The sequence below is a fragment of the Rhinolophus sinicus genome, linkage group LG13 (genome assembly GCF_036562045.2).
Source record: "Rhinolophus sinicus isolate RSC01 linkage group LG13, ASM3656204v1, whole genome shotgun sequence".
Taxonomy (NCBI): domain Eukaryota; kingdom Metazoa; phylum Chordata; class Mammalia; order Chiroptera; family Rhinolophidae; genus Rhinolophus; species Rhinolophus sinicus.
Genome location: NC_133762.1, coordinates 36347938 through 36366216, shown reverse-complemented (window position 1 = coordinate 36366216; position 18279 = coordinate 36347938). Strand labels below are relative to the sequence as shown.

The 18279-nt window shown below is 52.0% G+C and overlaps 2 protein-coding genes across 2 annotated transcripts; both read right to left on the bottom strand.

The window, feature by feature from the left end:
• Nucleotides 1–72: 72 nt before the first annotated feature.
• On the bottom strand, nucleotides 73–6898 carry EIF6 (eukaryotic translation initiation factor 6). The gene is made up of 7 exons (XM_019733421.2): nucleotides 6838–6898; nucleotides 6500–6618; nucleotides 6271–6356; nucleotides 4119–4294; nucleotides 3387–3563; nucleotides 3010–3191; nucleotides 73–337 (listed from the first exon to the last, which is right to left on the bottom strand). The coding sequence occupies exons 2-7, from the start codon at nucleotides 6604–6606 to the stop codon at nucleotides 328–330; spliced, it is 738 nt and encodes a 245-aa protein (XP_019588980.2). The 5' UTR covers nucleotides 6607–6618; nucleotides 6838–6898; the 3' UTR covers nucleotides 73–327.
• Nucleotides 6899–6927: 29 nt separating this feature from the next.
• Nucleotides 6928–15015, bottom strand: FAM83C (family with sequence similarity 83 member C). Its single transcript, XM_019732498.2, has 4 exons — nucleotides 14240–15015; nucleotides 11404–11571; nucleotides 11074–11198; nucleotides 6928–10555 (listed from the first exon to the last, which is right to left on the bottom strand). The coding sequence occupies exons 1-4, from the start codon at nucleotides 14768–14770 to the stop codon at nucleotides 9136–9138; spliced, it is 2244 nt and encodes a 747-aa protein (XP_019588057.2). The 5' UTR covers nucleotides 14771–15015; the 3' UTR covers nucleotides 6928–9135.
• Between the last annotated feature and the right edge of the window lie 3264 nt (nucleotides 15016–18279).

Genomic DNA, 18279 nt, shown 5'->3' with positions numbered 1-18279 from the left:
CCCACCCCCCTTTCCCCTGGACAATGGTGGGAGCTTGGTGCAGGCCAAAGCCACCAAAGAACACATTTGGAATGGACAGAGGCAGATGCCTTTAATTGGGTAATAGAGGGCAGCAGAGCTCTCAGCCTGGAGCCATAAGGCCAGCAGACATGGCAGAGTTTGCAGTAACAAGATTCAGGAGATGGACAAAGGTGAAGCAGGGCTGGGCATCCAGCCACTGGATACCAGTGACCTCTCTGCACCAGCATCCAGAACAGATTGGGTGGGGCGTGGAGAGGGAGCCAAACAAAGTCCAGAGGCAGCCCGTGAAACATCATGGAAAGTGATTCATGTAAGGCTGCAGAGAAAGGAAGAAGCATTGTCAGTAAGTGCTTCACAGACCACACCCCCACCCTCTGTTCTCAAGGTACTTGCCACCACCCTTACCCCAGGCCCTTTGTTCCAGCTCAGGCCTGAAGAACCACACTCAGATCCCCTTCCAGGTTCCACTGCTCCCATGAGTCACAATCCAGTCTAGACCTCTCAATGCTTAAAAACTAAAAGTAACTCCTTCCCCACGCAGGTGCATTAACTCAGTTTATTCCAACTTATTGGTCATAAACCGGAGCCTCAGAGCTCAAGTCCAGTAGACATTAGAAAAGGGAACGGGGCTCAGTCAGGGTAAGGGATATGCCCAGACCACAGATCCCCCAGTGGCAAGGCTCAGGCCAGAACATTCTTCCTGCAGGTGGTAATCATGTGTATGATTATAAAAGTGAAGTACGTATTTCTGATGGCCTACCCAACACCTTCATTTTAAGGTCTCACTGGCAACTCAAAATCAATGGGTTCAAAATCAAAGGAAGCTAGTGAGTTCTGTCTCTTCCTTTCCAATACCCATTTATCTTATTAAACTGTAATGCTGACCAGTGCTGCTGACCATAAGCAATTCTGCATGACTTTAATGGCACCTTCTGAAGTTTCACCATTAAATGCAACATTTGCTATCGTTTTTCAGAAGGTACCAATTATCAGGTTACACAAATTTCTGGTCTTAGCTTATTAAGAAGTTTGTTGTTTTGTTCTTTAAATGATTAATGGTGTTAACTACTATCTTATGAGGTTCTATGTTCCAAAAGGGCAGAGGGGTATATTATTTGTCACCACATCACTAGTGTCTGGCACATAATAGGTGCTCAAAAAAAGTTGTTGAACAAATGACAAAAACACTGGTACCACCTCCCTATTCAGACCCTTTCAACTGCTCTCCAATGCTGACAGCACAGTTTGTCAGTGTGGTCTCCAAACTGCCCCATCAGAATCACACAGGGAAGTTTATTCAAATAACAACAGATGGTTGGGCCCCGCTCCAGACTGAGGAAGTTATTGGCTGGAGGGTATGCCAGATGCCAGGAATGTGGGTAAACAAAATGACCAAAGGTCAAAACCATAGGCCTACAGTCAAAACTTGACATAGGGGAGGAGGATTGAAGGGCTGGGTGAAAAAGATGAAGGGATGCAGAAGTACAAATTGGCAGTTACAAAACAGTCACAGGGATGTAAAGTACAGCACAGGGAATACAGTCAATGATATTGTAATAACTGTATGGTGTCAGGTGGGTACTACTTATCAGGGGATCACTTCATAAGTTAGTAAATGTCTAACTTCTATGCCGTACAGCTGAATGTGAACTGTAATAGAAAAAAACAAACAACTGTATTGACAGGGGCATTCGGAGTACTCAGCACTCTGGGAATAATACCTTTCCCCCTCACATGCTCCACACTTCTCCATCTCTGTGTCTGTCTGAAGTGCTTCCCCACTCTATGTATGCATGTTCAATTATCTACTCATTCCCTGAAGCCCAGACTAAATGAACCGTCCTCCATGAAACCGTTCTGGATCCCAGAAAGTGTCTCACCAGAGCTTCCCAAGCCACTTAAGGAATCTTTTATTTCTTCTTTGAAGGTAGCTAGCTAAGAGTTATGTGTGGCCACTACAACTTCTCTTGCCTGATACACTTTGAGGCCCTCAGACGCAGGAGAAGCACTAAGTTGCCCGACTACCCTCCATGGAGCCTTGTCTGTAGGGCTCCATGAACATCAAGCAAATGAATAAATGAAGGGAGAAGGAAGGGAAATTTTGCCCACAGTAAGCAGGAAGTCGCATACGGGGCACTGGCTCTACTTTGCGGTTTCTAGCCTCATAAAGACACCTGTGCTAGTTGGATGAGGTATGCCTTGAGAAGGATCCTCAATCGGGGGAATTAGAGAGGAGGAGGCTGAATAGCCAGCACCTGCTGCTCTTCCAAAGAAAGAAGAGATTCTAGAGCAGGGGTGTCCAAACTGCGGCCCCGTGGGCCAACTGCTGCCCGCAATCCATTGTTAATTGGCCCACAGCAAATTCCAAAAATATATTTAGTTTACTTAAATAAACCAGGTGAGGCAATATGTACTTCACACCTTGAGTGAGTGGCCCGGCTATTTGTGCATTTTACCGCATATGGCCCTTGGTAAAAAACATTGAAAAAAGTTGGGACACCCCTGGTCTAGAGCCTCACACCCCAGAATCTCCAGGGTTAAGACCTAAGAACCCACTTAAAAAAATAAAAAATCCCAATGATTCTAATTTTCATGCCATCCCCACCACCTGTCCCTTAGGCACCCGAGGTCTTCTCAGTTCCTAAGAGCAGCTTCCCCTACTTCCCTCAGTGAACAGCTCTTTTCTGTCTCAGTTTACTGGCTGGGAACACTGACACACAGGCAGAGACAAACCACAAAACAATGTGGTAAGTGGTAACATAAGACCGGGGGAAGCTTTGCCCGGAGATACACTGAGCCAAGTCTTCCAAGACAGGGATGCACAGATACCCAGGCAATGCTTGCTGGCTGTCCCCTGTGGCAGCCAGGCAGTGTGCAGGTGTGCCCTCACACGCGAGGAGAACCTACTGGTATGAGTACAGTGTAGCTCCCACTGGAGGTGGCATCTCCTTCCCCTACCCTCCAAAGGCAGAAAAGAGGCCCAGATACCTGTCAATGAGGGAATCCCGCATGCTGGTAGCAATGGTGCTAGGCTTGGCGTCGTTCAGCTTGAAGACACTCTCTATCACTGACAGCTCTGTGCTGGTTGTGTCCAGGCCACAGAAGGCACACCAGTCGTTCACCACCATCCCAGCGGCGATCACATCGCTGCCTCGGTTCACAGTGCCCGCCTGCCAGGTGATGGCTCAACGTGGATCATGGCATCAACAACCAAAGTCTCTCCCACCCCTCATAAGGACACTCCCCAAATCCTGCTCCCTGACCTGCAGCCCCAACCCCAAACTGTGATGGGTAACGACCCAGATTCCCAAACACTGGGCAAGGGGATCTGCTTTAGCAGGAGGTCAGGGAACAAGAATGCTTACCACAAGGGGAACCTGAAGGAGAGAGGACAGCTCATCTTGGTCTTCAACTGAAGTCTTGGGATGTACCAGCCCTCCCTGATTGCTGAAGACACAGTAGCTTCCTACGAGCACCTGGTCAGCAACTGTCTGTCTGAAGACTTCAACTTTGAGCACATCAGCCAGGATTTCTTCTGTTTCCTATCAGTCAAAGGTACTGTGCTTAGGGCCCAGAGCTTGCAGGTCAAAGAACCTTGGGCCCTCGATGCCCAGAACCATTCAGGGCTTGAGGCCCTAAGCCCCTCATTCCTCTGCTATGTAGCTTCATATTGAAGCTTCACCCCAAAAAAGGAGAGGATACAGCCTGGAGCAGAATCTAGGCCAGCTTTGGAGTCCGTAATACCCATTCATGCCCTGAACACCCAGGGACTGGTCTCCATGCCACCCTCTTCCTCTAACCCACACTCAAGAGTTCAACTGTCTTACCATCTTTCCTGGCCCCAGCTGTAAGACCAGATGGGTTAATCTCCTTAATTCTGAAGGATCAATACCCTCCCCAGCTTCTTTCTGACAGTGACCACACCTTGGAAGGCCTCTACTAGCACTATTCCAATGAATGCTTGAAATGTGAATGCCCAGGTATAAAGAGAAACCACAAGAGATACCACACCCGTAATTCCTGCCTTAGGCAAGAACGGTGGCTAACCACTGCCTAGGCTAGTCCTGTGACTCCTGGGCCAAGCTAGGCTGCCTTACCCTGTCTAGGTCTGGGTGGACCAAGGCCACATAGTCATTGCAGGTGGTGACATTGCCCAGGGCTGAGAGCCGCTCCTCCACCCGCCGGATCTGTACTGAGTCCGGGAGGCAGTTGCGAATATGTTGCAGCTCCTGGTCGGTGGTGTTGTTGGGCACCAGGAGGCCATGCCTGTTACCTGGAAAAACCCAAGTTAAGGGGAGGAGCAAGGAAGCACCATGAAGACACAAGAAGCTTGCTGAGTCGTAGGGGCTGAGGAGACAACCCAGCCCCATCAGCTTCCCCAGGAAAGTTTGCGGCCCAGACTCCAGCCCTCCAAATCCACTGATCCATACAATAGCCATGGGGACTGGGAGTCCCACTGGGCAGGCCAGAGATGGCCCAGGAGTCTGTCCCAACACACCCTACCACTTTGCCATCATCAACCAGGGGGACCAGAACTAGCAGCAAGGGCTCTTGGCATTAGTTGTATATTTTGTTACTTAAAAATTGAGGTAACACCACACACCTACCAGAATGGCTAAAATTTTAAAAACATCAAAACCAAGGTTGGCAAAAATATGTGGAACCAATAGGAGTGTAAATTGCTCAACCACTTCAGAGAATTATCTGGCATCATCTACTACACTAAATATTCACATATGCAGTGTGATTAAAAAATATGTGAATACTGCTGCCACGTGCTATCCAACAGAAAGGCAGGAATCTTCAATTTATTGTATTTTTTGACCTTGATGGAATTGTGCAAGCTGAGTTGGTACCCAGGAACACTATGGTGAACTCTAAATATTGTGAGGGCTTATTAGAGCATTTAAGAAACGACGTACATAGAAAATGGCCTGAGAAATGGGCAAACGGTTTCCTCTATCATGACAACACTCCGTGTCACACATCATTTTTGGTACAGCAATTTCTGTCAAATAAAAACATTACGGTGTGTCCTCATCCACCGTATTCACCAGATCTGGCACCGTGCAACTTCTGGCTCTTTCCCAAAGTCAGAATGACCATGACAGGTAAACGTTTTGAATCGATTCAGGACATTGAGGCAGCCACGACAGCATAACTAAAGACACTCATGAAAGAGGACTTCCAGAGCTGCTTCAGAAAGTGGTGAGAACGATGGGATTAAGTGTGTTCAAAGCACGGGGGGAATATTTTGAGGGGGATTAATGGCAGTATGCTTTTACTGTAATAAATTTTTTTAATTTAAACATTCACCTCATACATAAAATGTACCATATAGCACAATTATATTGTGACAACGATGATTAAACAAACCTCTGCCTCCCTCTGCATGGACACAATTCTGTGAACTTTTGAACTCTGAGTTACTCCCATCATAAAAAAAAACAAAAAAAACCCCACACACACAAAGGTCATGATAAATACTTCCTTAAATCATAGAACTTGTTTTAAGTCCTATGGTTAGGGATAAGAATGTTTTGCCTGAATAAGAAAACCCTCAGAGGCTAACATCATCCAGATTATAATAAAAAAAGATAAAAAGAAACTCCTATATGACCCCAATGAGCAGAACTAGAAATAAGGGGTGGCAGTGAAGGGAGACAGATCCAGGTAAAAGAAAGGACCAATGGCCAGAGTCAGCCCTGAGAGGCAGGAGGGTAGGCAAGGGATGCCACTCAAAGACATGGTGAAGGGAATTTAAGATTTAAAAGGATAAAAACTGACTGAACAGGATGAACCAGAACCTTAGCCTATCCTTTTTAGAGGCAGAAATGGATGCTTAGAAAGAAGCAGCAACCTGCCCAGACAGGGAAGAGATGACATTGCAATCTTGCCTCACAACAGGTGTGGAACTTGGTGAGTCACTTGGGTTCTATGAGTCTCAGTTTTCTCATCAGTCAAATGAGGCCAATAATTCCTACCTCCCAGGGTCTTCGTGAAGAAGGAATGGAAATAAATGTAAGAGTGAAAGCACTTGATGTTATTTGTTATTACTGTGATCCAGAAGTCTTCACTGGAGGTTGTCCCTGATCTGACACTTAAACTGCATTAAATCCAGGCCTAGTTTCCAGAGATAATGGATGAAAGCCAGGAAATCCCTGAGTCACGCAGGGTCCCTCCAGAGGTATAATTAAAGGTGCTGAGAAGTTCTAGTCGCTCCCTCATGGCGTCTTCCACCTGACTTACCCACACACATACGCCCAATGATGCGACAGCCAGCGATGGACGCGTGCACCACGGGGATGGTCTCGGAGAGCTCGCCCTCGAACACACTGTGTAGGAACATGGTCACAGGGCGGGGGCGGGGGGTGAGGGGGTGGTCTCAGCCCTCACTCTTCCGGAGCCCCCAACTTCCAGCACGCCTCCCCGCCACCCATCCACACACTGCCGGCAGGCCCCGGGGCTCCCACCGCACCTGTAGAAGTTCTCTGACCCGCCAATGGCCACCAGGCAGTAGGTGTTGGTGAGTTTGGCAAAGCAGCCGATCTCACAGTTGTTCTCGAACGACGCTCGGACCGCCATGAGGCCTGGGACCTGTGGGGCCGGGAGCTCAGGGCGGGCGGATCCTCCCGAGTGCGGGGTTCCTGGTCCTCAAGTATAGGCTCCTCCGGCCCCACCCCTCTCGGCCCCGCCAACCTTCGGCCCTGCCCACTGAGTCCCTCCAGACTCTCTGGCCCCGAACCTTCCAGCCCCCACCCCTCACGACCCAGGCGACCGAGCTGACCCTTCCTGTCTCCCTCCGCACCGACTCACCAGGTAACCGCAATCTCCTCCACACGCGACAACAAACCCTTCTCCACCCTTAATCGGTTTCCATTTCCGCCCCGCCTGGGAAACTTCCGGGAGAGCGCAAGGCACCCGGCCACGTGTGCGGCCACTCTAGCTCCAAACCTCTCGGGGAACTCTATGGTTGCAAGTGGCTCGGTCATGACGCCGCCTGGCCCCGCCGCCCAACTTGCTCACATTCATTCATTCATTCATTCATTCATTCATTTATTCATTCATTCATTCATTCTTCACTCATTCAGGAGCTTTTTAGAGGGAGGTACAATCGACCGCGACCTGTGGCTGATTGAATGTGAGGCAGAGAGGTGGGACTGGGGATGTCTCCCTGGTGAATTGATGGAGGTATTTACTGAAGTAAAGCCTGAGGAGGGAGAGCAGGTGTAGGGAAGGACATCTGCTGAGTGTGAGGTGTGGGACAGACGTCCAGGCCGGATCTGGATCCCAGGGGAGAATGAAGCGCCGAGATTTGGGGCTGAAGCCTGGAGTGGATAAGGTCACCCATGGAGAAGGTGAGACCAGGTGAGAAGTGAGACCACGACAGAGGCAGGAGGCGGCACGGCCAGAGAAAGAGAGGAAACCAGACTGAAAAGGGTACTAGAGAGAGGGAGGATGGATGAAGCAGGGTATCAGGAAGAGTCCTGAGTGAACAAGGGTAGGGGTGCTGACGGCTTTCCACTATATGCCCCTTGTATGTGCTTGATCACTCACTCAGCAACCACTTTCTGTCCCAGGACAGATGGTGGCGGTTAAGGGATATGCGTTCGCATATGGGATGTACTTGACCCACATTTTATAGGATCTGAAAAATCCCCGGGGGCTCTCAGAATGTCACAGTAAGGGCAGAGGGTGCTTGGAGCCCTTTCCTCCCCTCAGCCCTCCTGTGGCCGCACTCCTCCAGGCAGCCCTCCATAATTGGCCTGGATGGTGCCCTGCCCCTGCCCGTGCCCCCAGTGCATAGTTCCATAACTTCACCTTCTTGGAGATCTACCAAGCTGCTGCCGGGTCATAACATATCTGCCTTTATTGATTTGTATCATGTACAATACTGTCCCAGGCAGGTGGTAAGCTCAGGAAAAGGACCCACCACGTGTCAGAGCCTGTGCTTCAAAGAACACTCAGCAAAATGAGTGTGTGTGTGTGTGTGTGTGTGTGTGTGTGTGTGTGTGTTAGAGTCTAGGTATGCACATCCTCTACATTCTCCCCAGTTCATCTCAGACCCACTCCCTCAGTCCTCTTCCCTGTCGCTCTTCACCTGATTCCCTCCACCAGGAATTCCTCTAACCCTCTCCTCCACCTGTCTAAATCCTCCCCACCCTTGAAGGCCTGGCTCAAAGGCTGCGTCCTCTAAGAAACTTTCCTCACCACTCCACCGTCACCGCAGCTCTCTACCCTTCATTCTTTACCACCCTCAGTCACTGGTTAGCCTTTAATTAGACATAGCCTTGTCTTGCTGGCCAGTGGTTTATGCATTTAATCCAGGGACTGTGTCTGATCCATTTGTCAACTCTATGGCTTGCCCAGCAGGGCTGGGTGCACAGCTTAGGAACAATACTGGTTGGTACATTGTGTGTGTGTGTGTGTGTGTGTGTGTGTGTGTGTGTGTGTGTGTGTGTTTATGGTCTCTGGATCCTAAGGGGTCTACAATGTGACTGAATACATGTATCTTGTGTAGCCCTTCATTTAGCCAAATGCTATTTATTGAGTCTGTGTGTGTGCAGCTTGTGGCTGTGAACCCTGTCGGTGTGGTATGAATATTGTGCAGGCATTTGGGGCATCTCTGTGATGTATCTATTTTGTGTGCATGGGAACACATGAACTGTGGATATTGTATGTTATGTCTGTGCAAAAAAGCACAATCTTAAGAGTCAGAGACACAGGTTTGGGCTCCTACTCTGCCACTTACTTAGACCTGATTCCAAGCAAGTTATCAAACTCTCTGGGCCTCAGCTTCCACATTTATAAAATAGGGAGGATAATCCTACATTTCTATGATCCTAGAAATATATACCTACTAGAGGTCTATCTTATAGGATGCTGTGGAGATGAAGGATGCGAAGTAACTGGTGTGAAGTGCCCGGCACAGTGGGTTCCGTGTGTGTGTGTGTGTGTGTGTGTGTGTAAGCTAGAATCTTGAGCCCAGGGAGTGTCTAACCTGGGCTTCTAGACACCCTCTCCTCCTCATGCAGCCCCTGCCTGAGCTCCCACCCAGAGCAAATCTAGAGTCTCAGTGGATGGGGGAGGGACGTGTCCCTGCTGGTAGCAAGACTAGGACTCAAAGCGGCTTCTGAGCAGCTTGAACTTGGACTTGTTGTACTTAGTGATGAGGTCCAGTTTGCTGTGGCCCAGGGTCAGCCGTTTCTCATCCCCAAATGGGCCACTGCTACTACCATTGCAATGACCACCTGTAGGGCCGCCGGGGAGGCCAGGTTCAGGTCCCTGCCTGGCACCCTGTAACTGATGATACTTGGTGATGAGGTCCAGCTTGCTATGGCCCAAAGTCATCCGCTTCTCATCTCCAGAGCCTACTCCAGGTTTGCGAGCCGGGTTCGGTCCAGGGAGACCTTTGGGCCCAGGACCCTCAGCCCGGAATGGGCCAAACTTGGTGATGAGATCCAGCTGGCTGTGGCCTAAGGTCTGCCGTCGCTCCTCTGGACCCTGCTTGCCAGGCCTGGCTGAGGAGTTGGGTTCAGGGGGCACTCTGGAGCCCCTGGCCTTGGGGTACTGTACCAGGAGGTCCAATTGGCCATAGTTGTGGTTTGGAGACAGCCTCTTCTCCTCTGGTGTCCGATTGCCAGGTCGGGGGGAACCTGACTCAGGGGCACCCCCAGCACCCTGGGCCCGAGGCAGGAGATCCCGCTGGTTGTATCTCTGTTTTGGGGACAACCTCCTGTCCTCTGAGGCCTGCTCGCCAGGCCAAAGGGAGTCTGAGTTGGGAGTAACCCCAGCATCAGGGCCTCCTGCTTCTTGGGCTTTGGAGAAGGGGATGAGGAGATCCAGCTGGCCATGGCTTTGACTCAGAGACACCTTCTTCTCCTCCAGGTTGCCAGGTACCCAGCGACCTCGTGGGGGGCTAGGCTCCTGGCTTCCCAGGAGCCCATTCTCTGGGAGCCGGGACAGGGCTGGGACACCCCGGGGGAAGGGGAGGAGGGGGCGTGGGCGAGCAAGCAGAGGTGACCCCACTGCCCGGGTCAAGAGACTGGTGCCATTGTGGTTGAGGGCAGGGGAAGACTGGGACCACGGAGATGCCCCCAGCTTGCCCAGGTTGGCCCTGTAGGGCCCTGGTAGGGAGCCATGGTTAAGATCTGACAGCTGGCGTTGCAGGGAGGACTGGCCACTGGCCTCACAACGGGCAGGTCCTGGGGAAGAGGACCCCATACCCGTGTCACTGCAGCCACCACCCCCTGGTAGAGCGAGGTAGGAGGAGCGGCCCATGAGAGGGGAGCACTTGATGCTGTTGAGGCTGGTGCTGGAGGGTGATGAGGATATGGGGCTCGGGATGCCGTGCCTGAATGCCAGGGCCACAGGGGGAGGGCACTGTGCCCTGGCATCCTCACCAACACAGAAGCCCTCCACAGGCCGTGATTCGGCATACAGACAGCGGAACTCCCGGTCGAAGTCTTCCACGATGCGGCCCCTCAGCTGCAGGACCATGCTAGTATGGGCCTGGCTGCAAAGCCAGGTGAAGCTGGGGGCAGAGGGTCAGAGTCAGGAGGCAAAGGTCAGGACTCTGGGGCTACATAGCGATCATAACCAGAAAAGCATACCAATACAACTGCACTACGAGGGCCCACGAGAGGGGACAGAGCTCTGACTCCAGAGTCTGTGAGAGTCATAACCAGCTTAGTGGACTTGGGCACGTGGTTTCCCATCTCAGGGCCTCAACTTCCCCATCTGTAAAATGGACCAGGGGCAAGGTTTCCTGAAGCCCTTCCAGTTCTGAGGTGCAATAGTTATTTTCCATGCCAACGGCATTAAAGTCCTTCCATAGGTCAAGTCGAGTGCCTCCAAGGGCCCAGCCTGGGGCTGTCTTGCTTCCCACACTGTCCCCTGAGCCCTGCACAATGCCTGACATGGGGCAGCTGCTCAGTCCATGTTGGAAGAAATGGATAAACGAAGGAAAGTTCAAAGCTGCCAGATCCCAGGCGTCCTGGCCAGCCAGTGGCCCAGCCCCAGCACCCTCTCCCCTCCATCCCACTTGCGCACCTGTAGCTGCCGGCCACCACCTGCTCACAGTCGATGATGACGAACTTCTCCAGAGCCTGCCCGGTGAAGCGGCGCCCTGCCTTGCTGCAGTATGTGTCCCCACACGTGCTCCGCACACGCACGTTCTGCACCAAGGAGAGACAAAGGTTGGGGGCCAACCTTGGGAAAATGGGGCTCAAGCCATGTCTAAATCCCACGGGGATTTCAACAGCCGAGGGAACCCGGTTCCCACTCCCATTGACCAATGCTCCCTGGCCCCCCTGACCGACTCCTCCACCCTCCCTGACCCCCCACCCCACTCCCCGGTTACTGCCCCCGTCCCTCACTGACCGGCAGGTGCCCCGCATTGAGGTCCATCTTGTAGCACATTTCCAGGAAGTGCCGCAGGTGCTCCTGAGCCAGAAGCAGGTAGACAGGGACACCACGCCGGCTGGAGGCCTCTATGAGGTCACAGAGAAGCTCCATGTCGGTGAATACGTCCATCACCACAGCCACCACCTGGGGGAGGGAGAGAGCTCAGCCCTGCCAAGGACACTGCCCAGTCCGGGGCAGGGGCTGGATCCCAGGAAAAGAGCACCGGACTGAAAATCAGGCCAGAGCCTGCGAGAAAACCTGCATGGGAAGGGCTTTTAGCAATGGCCTAGCCAAGGGGTTCTTCATTTAGACACAGGGAGGTTTCACTGAAACCCCGAGAAGTTGTTTGCAAGTTTTTGTGTGCATTTTTTCTGAGGACAGAGTGTGTATGTGTCATAAGATTCTCAAAGCTGTCTGTGGATTAACTGCACCAGTTTAATGCTCCACTCTACGTACGGGAAAACTGAGGCCCAGAGGGGGGAAGAGTCAGAAGCAGAACCCAGACCCCCATTCCCAGTCTAGATCTTTACACTCTCCCCCTAGTACTAGCTCAGGGACTGTCTGTCTGAGGCTCTCTTCACAAGAATCAGAGCTGCAAGCCAGTTACTGGAATCTTGATTGCATATTGCCAGGCATGCCTCAGTTTCTCTGTGAAGCTACAGAGATCTGTGTGACATCTTACACCCAAGGACTCCCTCACTTCCACCCACGCCAAGTGGGACCAGGTTTTCTGCTCAGTTGAGGGGCTGGAGCTTGTGGCCTCTCTCATAATGGCCTGCCTCAGAGAAGCCCTGAAAACCCCCAACTGTCCTTTCCCATTGCGTAGATCTGCTATGAGAACCTCCTGTCCCAGTCTAGGCTTAGAGGCAGGAGGAGGTACAGAGCAAAGCACTCCAGCTCGAGCCACACAGAACTGGGTTCAAACCTCACTCTGCTACTTCCTAGTGATAGAGCCCTGGGCAAGTTATTGCACCTCTGGGAGCCTCAACCTCCTCATCTGCTAAATGGAGATAATGATAGCTACATCTCAGAATTATGGGGAACTAAATGTGAAAATACTCAACACACAACAGAGGCTCAATAAATGTTCCTTTCCTGCTGCCTCCTTAAAAAGGAGGACAGGGGGCCGGCCCAGTGGCTCAGGCGGTTAGAGCTCCGTGCTCCTAACTCTGAAGGCTGCCGGTTCAATTCCCACATGGGCCAGTGGGCTCTCAACCACAAGGTTGCCAGTTCAATTCCTCGAGTCCCGCAAGGGATGGTGGGCAGTGCCCCCTGCAACTAAAATTGAACACGGCACCTTGAGCTGAGCTGCCTCCCGGATGGCTCAGTTGTTGGTTGGAGCGTGGGCTCTCAACCACAAGGTTGCCAGTTCAATTCCTCGACTCCCGCAAGGGATGGTGGGCAGTGCCCCCTGCAACTAAAATTGAACACGGCACCTTGAGCTGAGCTGCCACTGAGCTTCCGGATGGCTCAGTTGGTTGGAGCATGTCCTCTCAACCACAAGGTTGCCGGTTCGACTCCCGCAAGGAATGGTGGCCTGCGCCCCCTGCAACTAGCAACGGCAACTGGACCTGGAGCTGAGCTGCGCCCTCCACAACTAAGACTGAAAGGACAACTTGAAGCTGAACAGAACCTTCCACAACTAAGATTGAAAGGACAACAACTTGACTTGGAGAAAAGTCCTGAAAGTGCACACTGTTCCCCAATAAAGTCCTATTCCCCGTCCCCAATAAAATCTTTAAAAAAACAAAAAAAAAGGAGGACATTGGCTGGCAGGGAAAGGAAGCTCTTCTCAAAGTCACTCAGTGACAACCCAGTGTGGAAGCCTGACTTCTGGCCCAGAGGTGGAGGATCTAGATGTGGGGTGAGGAGGCAAGGCTCTGGGGGATGCCCTGGTCCATGCACTGTCCTGGCCAGGAGTGGGTAGAACAAAGACAGGCACAGAAGATCAAAGGGGCAGGGGTGATGACAGCAGCCACCTCACTAACAATTTCATTCCCAGTGCCAATTAGGCCTGGCCCACTCCTGCCTGGGGTGCAAGTGGATCTTCCAGGAAGGCTCTGGAGGGACCGGTGGGTGCCAGCATCCTGGCTCCTGATCTGGGTAGCAGGTACCCACCAGGCTCCCTTAGACAAGGGCACTGAGGCCAACCTACCTCGAATCCTGCCTGGGGTCATCTGATGCATTCCCCTGCCTCTTGAGTGAGAGGTCCCCTGCTTCTGGCCCAGCTGGAGATACAGTGCAGTAGGGGCGAGGGGCAGATGGGGACTTGCACCGGAAGGAGGGCTGTGCCTGGGGCCGAGGGCCTGAGTCAGGACCCTTTCCTTTCTCCCTGAGCTCTTCACCAGCTGACTGGACCTTCCTGAGCAAGGCCCAGCCCCTCTCTGGCTTCAGTTTCCTTCTCTGTAAGTCAAAGGGGTGGCTCAGATGTTCACCAAGGTTGGGGTTCTTAGTTTAGGGATCATACATCTTTTTTGAGAATCTGATGAACACCGTAGACCCTCTCTCAAGAAAGATGCAGGGAGACTCCCTCCCTGCAATATCTACAACTTGGCATGCATTTTTAGGGTGCTTGTGGAGTCCCTGAGGGCCATCCCCTGTTCTGTGCTTACCCATCATGTTCTTGAGTGCCAAGGGGTTACCAAGGTACAGGAGACACCCTCCCACCCTTGAGGAGCTTGTGATCTGAGGGGAGAGGTTCTAGTCCCAGTGCAGCCCCTATGCCACTGTGTGTCCTCGGGCTTGTCCCTTTCCCTCCCTGGGGCTGTCTCCATATCTGTGACATCAATGTCAGAAGAAATGAAGTCCTTACCATGCGTGCCTGGCTAAAGAGGAAACGCAGAAGGTCTTTGATGTTCTTGCTCTTGTCCCGCTGGAAGTGGACCACAGCTTGGGTAGGGCTGAAGCCTGTGGCCTGTGGGACCTCAGGCCAGCCCAAGTCCAGGTCTGGGGGGTCTACGTCGGAGGCCATGGGAAAGTAGGTCCCTGAGGTGACTTCGGAGAGTAGGCTGAGGCGGTCTGGCCCTGAGGCCTCCAGTCCCTGGGCTTCTCCGAGCTCAGGAGTCCCATGCACATGGCTGGTCATGTAGTCCACATCCAGGCTGCTCAAGAAGGGCAGTTCCCGCTCCTCAGAAATGACCTGCAGGTAAGCAGCCTCACCCCGCTCAAGGAGGGCGTCGGTCGCCAGCCGGGCGGCCTCGCTGTGCTGTAGCACCAGTGGGGTGCTCTCCCGCCACCACGGCCGCTTCAGCTCCTCCACCCTGCCCCGCAGGGGTCCCGCCATGCCCTGGGCTCCTGCCATGCCCTGGGCTCCCAGGCCTCCAGGCCCTAGGCCTCCAAACATGCCCGCCTAACTGGCTGCCGTCACCCCCCAGCAGTCTCCATGCCTGTACCCCGGGCTGGCTGCAGCAGGAAGAAAATACCAGCAAACCTGTCTTCTGCCTGTTCGCTCTGTGTGTGGCAAGGCCCCCAACCCGTTGCCACCCTAAGTCAGAGCTACGCTCCGCCCCATTGCCCCTGGCTTCTGAAACCTGTCAGGTCAGCCTCACCTGTCTGCCTGCTGTTGGGACTTGCCCTCCTAGGAAAACATCAGGGGTAGGCTCTTAGCACTGTCCTGCCCCCACCCCACCCCAGCATTGCCTGCCCAATCCCCACCAGGTTCCTAGCAGGTGTCCTCCAAACCCTGACCTTCCGGAGCCCTCGTGGGGGTTGTATGATGGTCCAGAGGGGTCCAAACCTGCTCAGGGACACACACACACACACATGCATACACCAGGGTGGGGAAATGACTCAAGACACTGAGGTAAAGACGTGAACACACAAGCAGACAGGCTGACTGATATACTGTGAGTTGACAGCCACAAAGACAGGCTACAGGCTGACATGCGCAGACCACACATTTTGATCACACGTACACTGACCCAAACACTAATTCAGAGAACGGCCATAACCCCAAACATAGCATGATCGATACTGCAAGCCTCAGCATACCTGCACACAGGCTCTAAAGAGCTGAAGGGAGTGTCACATAGACCTGCCAAGACATCACCTATCTGTCCCCTATCTGGGCCTCTTTGCTCCCATAATGGCCCTGTCACTTTCCACCTCCATAGCTGTGGCACTCACAGTCTCCTACAGCTCTGAGCCCATCCTCCAAGGGTCTAGAGCAGTGGTTCTCACCCTACAGTCCCCAAGAATAGCCAGGATGTCTTAAAATGCAGATCCCTAGGCTCCACCCACCTGATCAGGCTTCTGGAACCTGCCTTTCTAACAAGTGCCCTGGTGCATCTGCGTTGAGCCAAGGCCCACCCCTGAGAAATGCTGCTCCAGATGGCTGCGTTTCCACACCTTCACCTCCAGGGAAGCTTTTGGCCTGGTGGGAGTCAGACTGCAGCCTTCTTCCCCTCCTCAGGTACTGAGTAGTAAATGGTTGGTGAGAAAGCTTGTTTCAGAGGATGGGGGACACACTGCAAAGTCAGGAGATAAACAGGGCCGGCAGGTTTCTTATCTCTGCTCCTAATGCGGGTCAAAGTCCCAGAGTCTTCAGGAGTGTGGGAAGCTTTGCTCTGGAGAAGGGGAGTCAGCCGATCACAGTTAGCTGGGAAGGCAGGCCAGGCTGACGGTGGTCGCAACGGTGCCCAGTGTCAGCTTAAGGGACTATCTTTCTATGGAGGGACGAGGTCCAATGAGGATGGCCAGGAGGGCAGGAGACCTAACGCCCTGTCTCAAGGCCTTGTTTAGTACTGACTGTAAATTGGTTTATCTGGTCTGTGATCATGTTCTTCTGTGTCCACAGAGCTTCACACTGGGCTCAACACATTATGGGAGTGGGGGGATGGTTAGGGCCCTCTGTGTCAAGCTGGGCCCTGGGGCCAAAGATGAATGGGGCTGGGCTTTATCTTTAAGGAATCTACAAGTGAGGGGACGAGGTGGAGCAAGAGAGAACCATAGGCCAGGAGCTGAAATGCTGGAACATTCCATCCCATCTCAGGGGTAGGGGTAGAAATTGGAGCACCTGGCACTCAGAGGCGGCCCTTTCCTGGGGGTGGGGAGGCTCTGTGAGGGGCACGGGGTTGAGTAAGCAGAGCCAGACTGTGGGAGGGTAATGAGCTGTGGGGGTAGCCGAGGTGGCGCCTTCATTAGGCCTTATCTCCAGATTTGTTTAAGGGGAAAACCAGGGCCTTAACCTAGGTCGAAAAAGTGCTTCTGGGAGAGGAGGCAGCCCTGTTTCTGTGTTGCTGAGTTCCTGTTCATCTGTCAGTGTGTGTTTGTCTACCTGATGGTATACATTTTTGGCTCTGTCTTTTTAACAATTTTCATCTTGCAAAACTGAAACTTTGTACCCATGAAACACCAGCTCCCCACTCCCCCTCCACCCAGATCCTGGTCACCACCACTCTACTTCCTATGAATTTGACTGCTTCAGGTAGCTCATAAATTGGAATCGTACAGTAGGTGTCCTTTTGTGACTGGCATAGTTCATTGAGCGTAATGTCCTCAAGGTTCATCCATGTTGTAGCCTCTGCCAGCATGTCCTTCCTTATTAAGGCTGAATAATATTCCAATGTGTGTATTTACCACATTGTGTATCCAGTCACCCACTGATGGACACTGAGTTGCTTCCACCCTTGGATTACTGTCAATAATGCTGCTTGAACATGGGTGTACAAATTGGGCTCTGGATTTTTGTATATTTCCCTCCACACCCACATTTGTATTAGATTCCATTTTTGTAGGTAAAAAGAAACACTGAATACTGGCAAATTTTTATGGCTCAACTCAACATATATACCCATACCTAGGCAGAACTGTCCCTGTGCATGTTATGGACATGGACATACTGTGACGTCTGTGCACCTGCTTGGCTGTCTAAGTATCTAGCTGCACGTCACCATATAGTTACCCATGTGTGCATCTGTGTGTATGAGGTCTGACAAGTAAGTGCGCGAACTTGTTGCAATGATATTGCTAACCTTTTTTTGATATCAGAGGGATTATTCATTATGAATTTGTACCAACTGGACAAACAGTTAACTGAGTTTACTATTTGGAAGTGCTGAAAAGGCCGCATGAAAAAGTTAGACGACCTGAACTTTTCACCAACATTCATGGCTGTTGCATGACAGCAACGCATCAGCTCACACGGCACTGTCTGTGAGGGAGTTTTTAGCCAGTAAACAAATAACTGTATTGGAACACCCTCCCTTCTCATCTGATCTGGCCCCCAATGACTTCTTTCTTTACCCAAACATAAAGGAAATATTGAAAGGAAGACATTTTGATGACATTCAGGACATCAAGGGTAATACGATGACAGCTCTCAGCCATTCCAGAAAAAGAGTTCCAACATTGCTTTGAAGGGTGGACTAGGAGCTGGCATCGGTGCATAGCTTCCCAAGGGGAGAACTTCGAAGGTGACCGTAGTGATATTCAGCAATGAGGTATGTAGCACTTTTTCTAGGCTGAGTTCGCAAACTTAATTGTCCAACCTCGTACGTACTCCTGTGTGCCTAACTGGGTGCAGATCTGTTTGGGTGCATGAGTGCTTGGGCGGCAGCGGTCTTTAACCCTAACTCTGGACTGTGGTACAGGGAGCACAACTGAGAAGGGCAGGGATGGGAAGACTGAGTTGAAGGGACCCCCGACATTCTAATAATGAAAGCATGTAAATCAAATAGAATCCCCCAAGGATGCAGCCCCCCACCATGGGCTGAGTGGGTAAAGGGCAACATGAGGGTAGATAGATAGATCCTGGCCATGGGGCTGGGCTTAAGGCTAGGGACCCAGAGTGATGGGAGCCATACAAATAGCTAAGCCCAGACCCTGGCTGCTGTGTGTTAGGCACCTTAATAA